Source organism: Myxine glutinosa, chromosome 5, assembly GCF_964187855.1.
Source record: "Myxine glutinosa chromosome 5, kmMyxGlut1.1, whole genome shotgun sequence".
NCBI classification, from domain to species: Eukaryota; Metazoa; Chordata; class Myxini; order Myxiniformes; family Myxinidae; genus Myxine; species Myxine glutinosa.
This window is the reverse complement of record NC_136265.1, coordinates 23,565,538-23,581,779: the sequence shown is the minus strand read 5'-3', so window position 1 is coordinate 23,581,779 and position 16,242 is coordinate 23,565,538. Positions and strand designations below refer to the sequence as shown.

General features: G+C 41.0%; 2 protein-coding genes across 3 annotated transcripts in view; one reads left to right on the top strand and one right to left on the bottom strand.

Moving 5' to 3' along the window:
• LOC137427849 (transmembrane channel-like protein 7) overlaps nt 1–16,242 on the top strand; it is a 105,692-nt gene that overhangs the window by 23,688 nt on the left and 65,762 nt on the right. For both annotated transcript variants that reach the window (XM_068117622.2, XM_078777724.1), the window contains exons 2-5: nt 512–905; nt 1,799–1,950; nt 3,584–3,736; nt 13,068–13,144. In XM_068117622.2, the coding sequence (XP_067973723.1) occupies nt 512–905; nt 1,799–1,950; nt 3,584–3,736; nt 13,068–13,144 (776 nt within the window). The remainder of the gene's footprint in view (nt 1–511; nt 906–1,798; nt 1,951–3,583; nt 3,737–13,067; nt 13,145–16,242) is intronic.
• The window catches only part of LOC137427844 (transmembrane channel-like protein 5), a 169,982-nt gene that overhangs the window by 94,812 nt on the left and 58,928 nt on the right, over nt 1–16,242 (bottom strand). The gene's annotated exons all lie outside the window — the stretch shown is intronic.

Sequence of the window (16,242 nt, the reverse complement as noted above, 5' to 3'; positions counted from 1 at the left end):
TCCCTTCCCAGACTCGTAGGCATCTATAACCTTCTTTCTGAAGGCCTCAGAGAGCTCCTTTGATCTCGGCATGGTGACGCCGCACACTTCAACAACAAAGAGCAAACCAAACTAAATGTCTGAGGTTTAAATAAGGCAGGTTCCTCCAAGATCCTCTCTAACGATGTTCTAATCATTTACACCTGAGCTGGTGCACCTCATTCTAATTTTAGGTATTTGAAGTAGTGATAAATGTAGGGGTGTACTTACTTTTTCCACATGTGAAATTTGCATTTATGTTTATTTAAATTATACAATGGACTACAAAATGTAAATGTTTCATGATATTTGTTATATTATATCACCTTTATCTATCAATATTGTTGAAATGAAGATCAAATAGCTGGATGTTGAAATATGTTGAAAAAGTCAAAACTTTACATGGGGTGTACCTACCTTTGCACGTGACTGTGTATGTACATACAGGATTAATTATTGGAGTATTCTTTCTTCCATCACCTCCACATCCCAGACCCAGAGTATCCACAGCCAGAATCACAGGGAGATAAAGACAGGGATCCAAAGGAAGAGCACACACATGCGGAGGGCCACGTTGGGCCGCATTTAGAGCCTGAGATGGAAGTTTTGGAACCAAGTCTCCAGGCAGACTTGGAGTTAAATACATGTCCAAAAGACGTCGTTGTACAGACAGAGATGAAGGAAGAGCTGAACTCATATGAGACGCGTCCCGAGATGGATGGCGAGGAATCATTCCAAGAGTCGCGACCATGTTCAAAGCCACTGAACCACCAAGAGCAAGGCCCAGAGATTTCCTATGAGGAACCGGGGTGGAATCGAAGGTTGGAAGAGTCATGGAACGGCATACGAGTGATCTCATCGTGCCTTGCTGTGAAGAGACGTCTCCGGTAAGACCTGAACCAGTTCCCCCATCTCAAAGCCATATTATGTGCAAATGTATGTTTGATGTGTGACGTAATAGTGCGTCCCTCTATGGTTGATTCATAAGCTTTCCACGCATCGAACGCTACTACTAAAAATTATATTTTTGAGTTTTGAGCGAATGTGATGAAATTCCATTTTTGATTCACCTGCTGTAAGTTGATGGCATTGCGAGTGTGCTGAACACACATCTCACACACATGGACATACAGACAAATACACGAGACACAACGCAGGACTGTCGGACGAGACAAATGGCCACTGAGCTTGGGGGAAGTGCCGCCCGTGTCCAGGGGTACTCTGGGTATCAATGACGTCACAAGAATGGCTCCGCCTTTCTCACTGCAGCAGGGCTTTTCCTAACGAGGAATTTTCTCCTCTGCGTGGATCTCAACCTATGGCTTGATTTATCCCGGTGCGTTGGTGTCTCCTGGGATGGCGTGGGACTCTCATTAACATTACAACATTATTAATCCAGGTCTTTATGGACAGGTATAACAGGTCAACTGGACCAGGTGAACCAGATACATTTCCCACTCACTGGTGGTAACCTACCTGAGGGGGGTTTTTTTTTGTCACAATCTGACAGCGACATGACTATTGCTCTTAGCTCAGGTTGCAGAAGCTTAGAATTGAAATCCTTCATATCGTGCTCCATTGAACACAACTTCTGGGATGTGTTTCCGGTGTCGTTACGCCGATCTCACCGATACCTCACTGGCTGACCTGGGGTTTTGGATTGACATAAATAGGGATTATTGGGATCCTTCTGGTCAATTATAACTATATAAACATGAAAAGCTTCCCCAAAAATGTTGTTAACCACAAAGTTGTTTTTCTGTATTCCTTTGTGTCCCAGCGGCAAATTATCGGACCAGAAAAGAGTGGCCACGGGCCTGGAGAAGTACTGGTTCATTTTGCGATTCAAAGCTGCAGATTACCTCCATGTAAGGCTGTCGAGCTGGTTGTACCTTTTGCAGCCGTGGAGGCATCATCTCCAGACCATTGGCGGTGAGCGGTAAAACAGGTGAACACGCACAAACACTAGAGCGGCACTCGGTAGAGCACGCACCTCCGCAAGGCTGAACAGTTGATGTTTTCTATCCCATTGTTAGACCGGATCTGCATTCGGACCTTAACCAAAATCGAATTGGCTTGTTCGTGTCACCTACACAACTCATCCATCAAGTTTCCTCCATATCCATAACTTTTTGAGATATCGTATGATATGTCGTTTTTGGCCCTACCTGTTGAAGGTGAAGATCCGGATCCAGATCTTCACAAAAATCAAACTAATTTGTCCTTGTCAGACACCCAATACGTCCACCAAGTTTCATCTGAATCCGTCCAGAACCTTTTGGGATATCGCGTTCACAGTCAGACAGACAGACAAACAGACAGACAAGGGTGAAAACTTGACCTCCGTCCACCTTCGTTGGTGCAGGTAGAAATAGGTCACATGGTTTTGCACACATTTCTATTGGATAACTCTTTTGGGCAGCCGTACAAGAACCAATTGCCAACAAGTAACATCGCACTCTTCCCTCCAAGGCTTCAAGGAGGTGTTGCACCACCATCTCATGTGATCCCCCATCCTTACCCACAATCTTTGTTTCCCCCATTAACCCAACCTTCTTACTTGCTGCATTCTCACAGTCCGTGCCCCCCTCCTTTCCCGCTGTTTGTCCATTTTCTTACTTTGTGTGTTCAGAAGTTTCCCCCTCTATCAAATTGTGAGTTCATGGCCTCCGTCACCTTGCTCTTCCATGGGCCTACATGTGGTAGAGAAAAATAAACAAGTATAAAAAACATGTCTTCCTTGTATCTGAGAACTGAGAAGTGAAACAAAATCGAATTTGAATTAATTTTTTAAAATCTAGTTTTTCACTTTACAAACTTACTTGAGTATGCAAATGAATGTTCTTATTCGGCAGCAAATTCGACTTTCCTGAATTTCCCAGAGGCTTGTGTTATCCGTCCGACCTTTGCCCCGTTTCGGTTACTGCACCCTCTGCTTTTCCCGTTACGTCCTGATCTGTTCAGTGTCGTCGCTCCGCTACGAGCCTTGCCTCCTCATACAAATAAGGAGAAAAAAGGGCAGGTGGCCATGTCTTGGATGTATGATTGGCTATATGAAACGCACACATGTCGTCACGTTTGGCCATGTGAAACGCATACGTGTCATCATGCGTTGTACACCCAATTGTAGACAGAAATGGGAGTACACCAACATATTCTGAGTGCATAAATGGTGTGATGTTTTTTATTTTGGGTTATGGTTAGTTATCGGGTTAGGGTTAGGGTTAGGGTTAGGGTTAGTGTTCGGGTTAGTGTTGGGGTTAGGGTTAGGGTTGGTATTAGGGTTAGTGTTAGGGTTGGGGTTAGGGTTAGTGTTAGGGTTAGTGTTAGGGTTGGGGTTAGGGTTAGTGTTAGGGTTAGTGTTAGGGTTGGGGTTAGGGCTAGTGAAGAAGTATTTTAATTTTTTTTTTTTTTGAATTAAGAATTATTTGAATCTTCTGTATTCAGGGACAGCTGTCCTTGTGGATTAAGATTGCTCACATATGATCCTAATGATTCTGTTTTTATGGGGAGGCCAAAACCCAAAACATCGTCGTTCCCCCCACCCCCTCCATCCCTTCCCCAGGTCGTTTTGGCTCTACGGTGGAGGCATACTTTTCCTTCTTGAGATTCATCGTGGTTCTCAACATCTTCCTTGTCGTCATGGTTCTCATATTTGTCACGGTTCCCGCTGCCATACTTCATGCATCTGGCTCTAAAAGCCACGATCCAAGCACCAGTAAGAGGGCTTGTCTTTGATGGGGATTGCGAATGCATTTGGGTCAAAAAAAAATTTTTGAAACACTTATCAAGGGTCTTGGACTAGCAAGTGCAACTCACGGTTGTATATTGACAGTGTATTTTTGATTCAGTGGGGGCACACAGGGTCGGCACTACCATTAGGCCAACTAGGCAGCCGCCTAGGGCGCAGACATCAGAGGGGCGCATTACTGAACCTTGAAGGGTCACAGTTTTATACAAATTATTGTTTTAAGAAAAAACATAATAAAAGGAAAATATAATAGTTCATTGTTCATAATAGTGTAAGTGATTCAATTTGAGCATGTACGCTTCGTGGCATACGTCACATCCTGGTTGAAACAGATTTAGCCTCCTCCCATGCGCCTTCTCCCATAAGTCACATCCGGCATGTTCAAAACGCTGCCGCCATTTCGTCGTTGGGTGCATGGATTGATCATCATCAGGAAAACAGGAGAATTAATAATCGAAGTTGGCCAAAAAAAATGGGGGGGGGGGGGGGGTGGTTGGGATATGGTGTGAGAAATGGAGAAGGTGAAAGGATTTTGGAGTTTGCTGATGGAGCTGATTTGTTGATTTGTAATACTCAGTTCCAGAAAGAGGATAATGGTTGATCAGAGTAGTGATGGCAATGTACAAAAGAGCACGCACAGCTGTAAGGATGAAGGACGGGCACAGTGGTGAGTTTGAGGTGAAGGTGGGAGTGCATCAGCGGTTGGTACTAAGTCCACTACTATTTGTAGCTGTGATGGAGGTGCTGGCTCAGAACGTAAAGGAGGGTTTACCGTGGGAGTTGTTGTATGCAGATGATCTGGTGTTGATTGCGGAAAGTATGGATGGACTGAAGGAAAAGATGAACACGTGGAAGGAATGTATGGAGACAAAAGGTCTGAAGGTGAATATCGGAAAGACGAAGGTGATGGCAAGTGGTAAAGCATGTGGTGAGGTGGAAAGAACTGGGAAGTGGCCCTGTGCTGTGTGTTGGAAGGGTGTCAGAGTGAACTCCATTCAGTGTACAATGTGCGCTGAGTGGGTTCATCAAAAATGTAGTGGTCTGAGAGGGTCATTAACCACTGTGGCAGCTACATTCAAATGTAAGGTGTGCACAGAGGGAGCTGCAGATGGAGGAAATGTTGAGTTGGATCTTGGAGACGGCGTGAAGCTGGAAGGTGTGAAAACATTTTGCTACCTCGGAGACATGCTGAATGGAGAAGGTGGATCAGACTCGGCAACGGTTGCTCGAGTGAGATGTGCATGGAAGAAGTTTCGGGAATTGAGTGGCGTGCTGATGATGAGGGGAGTGTCGTTGAAGCTGAAGGGAAAGGTGTATGCTGCATGTGTGAGAAGTGTTATGATTTATGGGAGCGAGACATGGGTAATGAACGAAGAGCAGCAACGAAGGTTGGAAAGGGTGGAAATGCGAATGGTTCGACGGATGTGCGGAGTATCGTTGAGAGAGAGGAAGACAAATGATGAATTGCGAAAGATGATGGGAATAGAGCCTGTGATGGATGCTGTGAAGAGGAACAGGTTGAGATGGTTTGGTCATGTGTTGAGGAAGGATGAAAGTGACTGGTTGAGAAGAGTGATGGAAATGAATGTAGAAGGAAGTAGAAGACGGGGAAGACCGAGAAAGACTTGGCTAAAGATGGTGGAAGAAGATATGCGGGCAAGGGGGTTAACAAGGAGAGATGCAGAAAATAGGGCAAAATGGAGAAGATTGTCATGGGGACCGCAAGGCTAACCCCCGCTCTAGCAGGGAAAATGGCCTTTTAAAATGCATGTTGTTGTTGTTGTTGGGGGGGTTGGGGGGGGGGGCAGGGATGCAAGTAGCTGGCCTAGCCTAGGGCGCAAAATAGTCTGGCGCCGGCCCTGGGGGCACAGCGCTACTTTTTCATCGGTAGCAATTTAGTTCCCATATCAAGCATGCCCTGGGGGCATTAAGAGTCAACCATGATGTGCAGACCAGTCCAAATAGACCAAAATGATTATCCCTACCCCCTTCAGGCAATTAGTGAGCCAGCTGGGGTTTCACTGACACCGACATTCTCCCAAGACTACAGCTCGGTTTTGAAAAAGTTGGAATCCAAATCCCCATATGCTTCTTCCTTCAGCTGTATTTGAAATTTTTCCTCCATAATAAGACAATCCTGAGGATGCCAGTCCAGTGGGTGTCATCATCACGAGGCCACCAGTGCAGGTGGATTTTGAGGAATTAATAAATTATTATGACAACAGGCAAACAACACATCTATTACCAAAAGGAGCAGTCTGTCCGTGTGTGTGTCATGCGAAGAAGAAGCAGGACCTCAAGCTTTAATCTCGCGGTTCCTGCTCTTGTAGAGTAATTGAAAAGGTACCATTGGAAAGCTAATAATGGATTTACTTGAAACAAAAATCTGTGTCCATTTTACCATAAAACTGCCTGTTGTAAAAGCCCTCTTTTGGGATTGAAGAAGAAGTGGGAAATGGAGCTTAATGCAGCGGCTCCAACTTAACATTTATATTCTACGACAGTAAGAACCCTTGAGAAGGATGCGGAAGAATCACGCAGAATTATATATTGTAATACTTCTCGAAGGAATATAAAAACATAAAACTACAGTATGTATATGGAAGGAGCACATGAGCAACAACAATGACAACAGCAACAGCAAGTCAAGTACGTGTTGTAAAAAACAAAAAAACAACAAAAAAAAATTAACCTTTCACTTAATCTTACATCCTCATTGAGATTCACAGATAGCCAAGCAATATGTTTGAAATGAAACATGCTGCCTCTTGATTAAACCCATCAGTGAAGCGACGTGGAAGTACACCTATTATTATATATATTATTCGAGGGTGACCTTTGGCTACTAAAATTATTGTGATATATATATATACAGTCACGTGAAAAAGTAAGTACACTCCATGTAAAGTTTTGACTTTTTGAACATATTTCAACATACAGCTATTTGATCTTCATTTCAACAATATTGATAGGTAAAGGTGATATAATATAACAAATATCATGAAACATTTACATTTTGTAGTCCATTGTATAATTTAAATAAACATAAATGCAAATTTTGCATGTGGAAAAAGTAAGTACACCCCTACATTTATCACTACTTCAAATACCTAAAATTAGAATCAGGTGCACCAGCTCAGGTGCAAATGATTAGAACATCGTTAGCGAGGATCTTGGAGGAACCTGTCTTATTTAAACCTCAGACATTTAGTTTGGTTTGCTCTTTGTTGTTGAAGTGTGCGGCGTCACCATGCCGAGATCGAAAGAGCTCTTTGAGGCCTTCAGAAAGAAGGTTATAGATGCCTACGAGTCTGGGAAGGGATTTAAAAAGATCTCCAAACAATTTGAAATCAATCATTCGACTGTCCGGAAGATCATCTACAAGTGGAGAAGATTCCAAACAACTGCCAACTTGTTCAGGCCAGGCCGCCCCAGCAAGTTCAGCCCGAGAGCAGACCGCAAGATGCTTAAAGAAGTCTCCAAGAACCCCAGAATGTCATCAAGGGACCTACAGGTAGCTCTTGCCACTGTTGATGACAAAGTGCACGAGTCTACCATTAGAAAGAGGCTGCACAAATTTGATCTACATGGGAGGTGTGCCAGGAGGAAACCTTTGCTGTCCAGAAAGAACATCAGGGCAAGACTAAAGTTTGCCAATGAACACCAAGGAAAAGACCAGCACTTCTGGAACAATGTGCTCTGGACAGATGAGTCAAAGGTAGAGCTATTTGGTCACAGTACCAGAAGACATGTTTGGCGAAAACCAAACACAGCATTTGACCACAAGAACCTGATACCAACTGTAAAGCATGGTGGTGGAAATATTATGGTTTGGGGCAGCTTTGCTGCATCAGGGCCTGGGTAGCTCACCATCATAGAATCCACTATGAATTCTTCATTGTACCAGAGGGTGCTTGAGGATAATGTGAGGCCATCTGTCAGAAAGTTGAATCTCAACCGAAAGTGGACCTTGCAACATGACAATGACCCTAAACATACCAGTAAATCCACCAAGGAATGGCTGAAAAGAAAGAAATGGAGGGTTCTGGAACGGCCAAGTCAAAGCCCGGATCTAAATCCCATCGAGATGTTGTGGGAGGATTTGAAACGAGCTGTGCATGCAGGAAACCCCTCAAACATCGCACAGCTGAAAGCACAAAGCTAACTCCAAGGGCCTTTCACTCACTCACCGCAGGCAGGTTGGTGGTCTTTCCGTCTTCTACCGACTCCTCTCTGGCCTTGCCCCCCCAGCTCTCTCTGGGCTCTGTTCCCCAAATATTCCTGCAGGTCGCACAAGATCTGCCTGCAACACTCTTATGGTTAAACTGCCAAAATCAAGACTCTCTGCTCACCTTCACTCCTCTTTTCTCCCGCCTCTGGAACAAACTCCCTCACCCTCTTCAATCCCACTCCACCCTCCAGGTCTTTAAAACAGCTGTTCACCACCATCTCTTATCTTCCCCCATCCAAAACCTTGATCTTTTCTACACCCGCTAATTTCACGCCAAATCCACTTTTTTGAAATACCAACTTCTGTTCGGGAAGTCCTTGGTGTCCTTGTGTTTTATACTTCTCCAACCCCCCCCCCCCCCTTCCCACACCTCCTCCCCCCAAGCCCTCTCCCTCCCACACATCTCCCTGCTCTCAAATGTTATGTTTGTGTGCTTCCCCTTCTCTCCCCATCTTGTCTCCCGCTCCCTCTTTTGATATATTTTGTTTGTCTGGTTGATTTGTTTGTGAAATAAATGTTAGCTCTTTCACGAGCCTCGATTCAGGATACCAAAAAAAAAAAATTCTGCCTGGAGGAGTGGGCAAAAATTTCTCCCAGTCGATGTCAGAGACTGCTAGACACTTATAAGAAATGCCTACTTGAGGTTGTTTCTGCCAAAGGGGGCAATACCACCTATTAGAGCCAAGGGTGTACTTACTTTTTCCACATGCGAAATTTGCATTTATGTTTATTTAAATTATACAATGGACTACAACATGTAAATGTTTCATGATATTTGTTTTATTATATCACCTTTATCTATCAATATTGTTGAAATGAAGATCAAATAGCTGTGTGTTGAAATATGTTGAAAAAGTCAAAACTTTACAAGTCAAAACTTTACTTACTTTTTCACGTGACTGTATATATACATTATATATACACCTTATGAAGGCGCCTTTTTTATAATAAAAAAGGTAAAAAAATCAAACATTTAAACAGCCTTGGACGTGCACCTTAACCCCACGGCCAAGGCACACCGTCTATCAAGACTGTCCCATTGACACACACATGCACCTCAACCAAAAGGCTGAAGCACATGGTCAATCAAAACACATGCATCCTGTCCCCGAAGGGCCAGAATGCATGGTCATACAATTGGACCCCTCCTCCATTGGAGTGAGTTCCCACAACTTCAACACCTTGCCGTCCCGACGAGGGCTTATTTTTCGCTCATCAGGACAACATACTGCAAATTGTTTATTTGTGACCAATCTAAGCCGTTAATATACACAGATTGAACCCCCTAACTTGACGAGGAAGCAAGGCACAGATTGAGTCTCACCCCAGCAATTGCTGCACAACCTGTTAGCAACAAGTGTCGCCTGCACAACCTGATGGTTCGCTGGTTTGATAATATCTCAATACAGTTATGATATCACATTATATTTACTCCCGCCAGGGAGTAATGCATTCGCTCGTGTCCGTCCGTGTGTGTGTGTGTGTGTTCGTGTGTGTTCGTGTGTTTGTGAACAAGATATCTGGAAAAGTTCTGAACGGATTTGGATGAAAGTTGGTGGAATGATTGCCCTTGGGATAAGGAAGAATTGATTATTTTTTGGTGAAGCTCAGGATATTATTCTGGATCCAGAAATTTTTTGGGGGGAATTTTTTGGGGAATTTTTTTTCTATTTTCCTTTAAAAACCATTTTCTCTGCAATAATTGGACCGATTGAGAGAAAATTTTCACCATAGGAGGAACTCGGTCTGTAGAATATTTTAATTGTAATTATGACGTCACAGGTCACGTGGTTCGGCCGCCATATTGTTTTGAGTGAAAAACACAAATCCAATTTTCTCCAAAACGCCTTAACAGATCGAGGCCAAACTTTGCAGGCAGAATCGCATACCCATGACGAACAAAAAAGTCAGCGAGCATGACGTCATGGTTTCAGAGTTATGACGTTTTTAAGCACAAAACTTTAAAACCTAGCTCCTCCCTCATTTGTGATCCAATCGAGGGGAAGCTTCACAGATCTGTTCAGCATATCAGTCTACTAAAATGTCCTTTTGGAATTTGCGATAGGTCACGTGGTTTGGCAGACATCATTAATTAAACGCAAATAATAAAAACATTTATATCTCTTGAACCACTTCATTGATCGACGTGAAACTTCATACTGTAGTAGAAGTCATGAAGAGTAATAAGTGTGCAAAATTTGAAAATGATTGGATGTACGGTCTGGAAGCTCGAAGTTGTTATTGCGTGAAGAAGAAGAGTCTTCGACTGTGGATGATTATTTATTTATCACATATTCAGACTTGCAGGCATCGTTTGACACAATCTCCCGGGTTAATTTGAACCTCAAATAAAATTATAATTCCAGATTTGTCAATGGCTGAGGTATATTAACAAACGAATAAAACAGATTTGGCAAAATTCCAACTTTTTTTTATTTGAAAGATCGCATATTCACCATGGGTTGTGAGAGGCTGAAGAAGAAGAAACCTCGCATGGGCTTCCCAGACCAAATAAATAATTCTGGTTCTGGCTCTGCGATTTTTAGGTTTATTACTCCGGCCAGGGAGTAATGCATTCGATCGTGTCCGTCTGTGTGTGTGTGTGTGTGTTCGTATGTTCGCGTGTTCATGTGTTCATGTGATTGTGAACAAGATATCTGGAAAAGTTCTGAACGGATTTGGATGAAAGTTGGTGGGATGATTGCCCTTGAGATAAGGAAGAATTGATTAGTTTTTGGAGAAGCTCAGGATATTATTCCGGATCCAGGAATTTTTTTTGGGAAAGATTTTTTATGTTTTACTGCATTAAAGCTTTTATTCTTATTCTTAAATGATGTTTTTCTCCTCTAATTCCGAGATATATCAAAATTAATTCTCTGACAGTTAGGGCTTACTTTCTTTTTCATTTATTGTTTTGGGGAGAGGGGATGTTAAACAAAACGTATTATTCCAACTAAACCCACGGCAGGAGTATGCGCTCTACTGAGTGGCGTTCTAGTTTGATATATAATACCATCTTACTATAATTCACCAAATGTCCGTCTGTCTGTTCGAAGGTACCGCAAAAACAGCTCAACCGATCGCAACGATATTTTGGGTGGGTATTCCTGGGACCCCTTTGAGTAAAATAGACTGTATTGTTTTTCCAATTTTTCCAAGTTTTCCAATTTTCCAATTTTCCAGTTTTTCCAAACACGATGGAATAATATTTATCGATATGAATGGTGATGTGGCTTTTATTGAAATTCTACAAATACCATTTAGATTTTGATGAGAATTATGAACCTGCCGCGAATGCGGAAGTGGACAGATGCCGGCAATGCGCGGGTTTGATAATATCCAAATACAACCGTCATTCAATCGTAATGTTAAATCGTTAAATGTTAATCGTGTTAATCGTTTTGTTAAAGTATCAATTGATGATTGGAATTGAGTGAATACAATTACGATTTTGAATTCGTAATTGTGTTCACCCAACCGTACGGAACTTCACATCAGGATTTAAATATTTGTTTATGTCATGAATGTTGTTAAAAGTTTATTTTTTATATTAATGTTATTTAATTTGTGATTGGAGTTATGCTGTTTGGAATGAAAAAAGAGATATCGATTTCAAGTGAATGACAGAATGCCGTGACGGTTTCTACTTTCTAAACGTGAATTCGTGGATCACCATATGCAGATTCGCCATTAACTGGGTATGGAACAAACGTACCCGTTTGTTTGCCAATGGGTACGTTTTTCATGGAAGTCCTTCACAAACTTGCTGTCCATGTCTGACGTGTGACTGAAGGTGCTACAGGAATGTGGAATGTATTGGTTTCATGCTTTAGCATTTGCCGTTTCTGCATTGTCTGTTTGCTTCTGGCCTCCCACCAGTGCGTAGCACGGGTACCTCACTAGTCTTACTATAATTCACCAAATGTCCGTCTGTCCGTTCGAAGGTACCGCAAAAATGGCTGAACCGATCGCAACAATATTTTTGGTGGGTATTCCTGGGACCCCTTGGAGTAAAATAGGCTATATTGTTTTTCCATTTTTTCCCCAATTTTCCAAGTTTTCCAATTTTCCAGTTTTTCCAAACACAATGGAATAATATTTACCGATATGAACAGTGATGTGGCTTTTGTTGAAATTCTATGTACCAGGAGAGAGTAGATCGACTCCTGACGAACTCTTCCAATATAAACGTGTGGCTCCGAAGTAACATAGCAGCATGTGCAAAGCGACTGAGAAACAGGTGTAGTAGCCGCTTCTGTGTTACAGATTCGGCGTGCACTCTTCACACATAAACGTGCGACTGAGAAAGACGTGGAGCGGCCGCTTCCGTTTGCTGAATTCAATCTTTTTTCAAAATGGGTGCCATGTACTGTTTAGATTTTGATGATTTGCGTGTGATATGATTCAACGGATGTTTATATGAATTGTTTAAAATAAAAAAAACCCTTCAATTTCTGATATTTTGCCTTTTCATTTGGGCTTCCCAATTGAAGCCCCGCCCAAAGGGCGGGTACCGTTGCTAGTAGTGTTAATTTGTGATTGGAGTGATGAATGATGCTGTTTGGAATTAAAACAGAGAACGTGCTGTCGATGCCTGACGTTCAACTGAAGGTGGCACAGGAATGTGGAATTTATTGGTTCATCGTTTGCCATTTGCCGTATTTTTGCCCAAGTCATTCACGAACCGGCTGTCCATGCCTGAAGTCAAAAAAAACAACTTACATTATTTACTATCCTCACCCAGGTCACATTAAAGTATCAAACAAGCCTGGCTACACTGTTGTTGGACTATCGGTCTTGTTTTCTAGCTCCATACATAAGCATCAAGGATGGCTGAAGAAGGTGATGTTGACCGACTTCAAAACAAATGGACGATGACCTCGGGGAAAATAATAGGGTGAACAGAGCAGAATGTTTGTCTTATTATATATTAAATCCATCGGCGAAGCGACGGGTAGACTTGCCTAGTACTCCATAATAGGTCGGAATAGACCATTTGATTGATTATTGAAATGACGTATAACATTCGAAATAGTCTGGTGATAATATCATTATCTGTCCAACCAGATTGTACTGCGTACATTGTGAAAATGGAGACGCTCGACCTATTCCCAGATCACCTGTTGGACATTCTCTCTGGCACTGTGAGTTTAATTTCACAGTAAGGTTAATCGATACGGTCATGTTACACACACCGTCTCTCACGAATAAAATAGACAGTTTCTCCTGCCATTGTTTCAATCCCAAAGTGATTCTGTAACAATAATTTCCTTCATGTGGGTTCATGATAGGGCGCTTCCTGTTGGGTTATTGCTGGTGAAAGGGGCGCTTCCTGTTGGGTTATTGCTGGTGAAAGGGGCACTTCCTGTTGGGTTATTGCTGGTGAAAGGGGCGCTTCCTGTTGGGTTATTACTGGTGAAAGGGGTGCTTCCTGTTGGGTTATTGCTGGTGAAAGGGGTGCTTCCTGTTGGGTTATTGCTGGTGAAAGGGGTGCTTCCTGTTGGGTTATTGCTGGTGAAAGGGGCGCTTCCTGTTGGGTTATTGCTGGTGAAAGGAGTGCTTCCTGTTGGGTTATTGCTGGTGAAAGGGGTGCTTCCTGTTGGGTTATTGCTGGTGAAAGGGGTGAGTAGTGTATATATGTTGCTTCTGGGACACTCTCATTTTCCCATTGACTTACATGTTAATTTTTCCCCTCCCTCATTGCCCCTAAACACCTCTATTTCTCTCACCCTGTTCTTTACGAACCTTCTAACCTTTTGACATGTTATCCTTATTCATTAGACCACTTAAACAATGGTCCTTCTGTGTGAACCTGTGATCCTTCTGACCTTATGGACCTTTTAACCTTTTACTCTTAATATCATCTGGTGAATCATCTTTGGCCCACTCAAACAACGACCCTACAAATATTTGTTTATGCGTGGGAAATAATTTAATTATCTTGCCACTCCCTTCACCATCTAATATATTAACAAAAAAGATGTTTGAGTTTGGTTCTTTATTAAGATATTTTAACTGAGCTAAGATAAAATGGTAAACCTCCCTCAATGTTCTTGTTTGAGCGCCTCCAGTACCACATACCATTTTTAAATTAAAGTATATATTTTCCTGACAACCATCAAAGTTTTCCGTCCACTCAAAAATATTTCCATCTTTTTTACCCAATTCACCGGTATTTAAATTAATTCTCTTATTTGTTTTGTAAATTGTTTTACCAGTTGTCTTTTCAATTATACCTATTTGATATTTTTCACATTCGTTATGTTTACCATTTATATACCAAGGTTGATTACACCTCCACTCTTTAGTCTGGTTGGTACTTGGTTCTATCATTTATATAATAGTAAAAAAGGCAGCGGCAGCCCGTTAAAATCCCCAACCCCCCCTTTTTAACTTATCACTTATATATATCTTATCACTTATGTATATCTTATCACTTATGTATATCTTATCACTTATATATATCTTATCACTTATATATTTCTTATCACTTATATACTTATATAACCATAAGGGAGACTATCAATTCCATTTTCTAAAATAAACCTCTTATCATCAAAAGCCCCCAATGCTTTCTTATTTATCTCTTCTGAATATAATTGATGTTTATAACTTCTTATTCCATTAATCTTTCTAAACTCTTCTTTCTTTGTTGTTAAACAGTTATAATAATCCTTAAAGTTTATTGTTTCTTTAATAACATTTTTCTTTACACCTTTTAACTTCTTATCAGTCTTTTCAACGTTATTCACAATGTATTTATAAGCATAAGCCTTTGACCTCAATCCCACAAATTCACTCATAACATTTCCTCCTAATTCATCCTTGAACTTTCCAATCACCTTTTTATTTTTAGAAGAGAACAACTCACTCTCTGGACTGAAATTACTCGTGTCATAGATATTAATGTCTCTTTTCATGTCTGAATAAACATCGTTGGTATTAATTTTCAAAATAAAACTATCTGTATCCATATAAAGTAGATTAACATCATTTTGATATTTCTTCCTCAAGTTATTATAAAAGTAATCATACATTAATGACTTTGATAAATCAAGAATTGTTGTTCCAATATAAATAGGTTTGTTCATTTCAATACTCTCTTTAATCAAATGGATCGCACAAAAGTTCTCAGTAAAGACCTCAGCTCGAGTAAAACTCGGTCTATTAATTAATTTTGATGCTTGTTCCCAAGATGTTGATAGTCTGATATTTTGTCTTTTCCTCACATTCTCCATAGTCTTACCAAAGACCGCATTATTCATCAATTTATAAAAGTCTTTCTCAAAATCTGTTTTTGACTCTGTTCTTCTTTGTGTATTAAAATCAATGTACCCCTTTAACCAATGACTTTGATTGAACTTTAGAACCCTATGGATCTTCTCTACTCTTAGACCTTTTGATAAATATTGTCGCAAATTTCTTTGGTGTAGAACATAATTTTTCTTGTTATATAATGTAGTAAGTAATTTTTCTGTTGATTCACCTATATCAAACGATCGTTGATAATCACTCAACCATTCTTTCTTTGGACTTTCTTTCTCACAAGCAAATGGGAGATCTTTGTGTAGGTTATGGAGTTCCTCTGGATATTTTAAATCAATTTCAAAATAATAACCAACTTTTTCTTCATCCAATTCTTTTTGTGTAGAGATACATACATCTTGTAAAACGTTTTTGTAGTCTTTTTCCTTTACCCATCTAAGTTTTCCATAAGGAAGAGCCTGAGACATTGCCCAGCCATACAGGTTGTTCGCGTCATAGTACATCAAGTAAGAACTCTCTTTCGTTGGATCATAATTTGGAAGATATTTGTTATTTGCTTTTGCGTATCTACTCGAGCAGACTTGTGAAATTCCACCTCTTTTTGCCTTTTCAATCATCAAAAGCATATCAACATCAGTTATCAAATCCAAAGCTTGTTTTGTCATTTTCAACATCGCACTCCAGGCCAATCCAGGTGCTGTGTAGTAGTGAGCAGGATCCAATCCATATCCAGTGCGACAAACAGATCTAAAGGCTTCAACTACATCGGCCAATAAAAGCACATCAGTTTTGAGATACAAATCGTGATACTCGCCAAGATTCTTGATGTTATATTTTTCCCAAACATTTTGTGCGTGTACATAATCTTTATCAGATATATTACTGTTGTTTAATTTGTTATAGAAATTTTCTTTTGAAGGAAGTTGTGTTTCATTGAATCTCTCAAATGAGTCCATATAGTCATAGGGGTAAATTC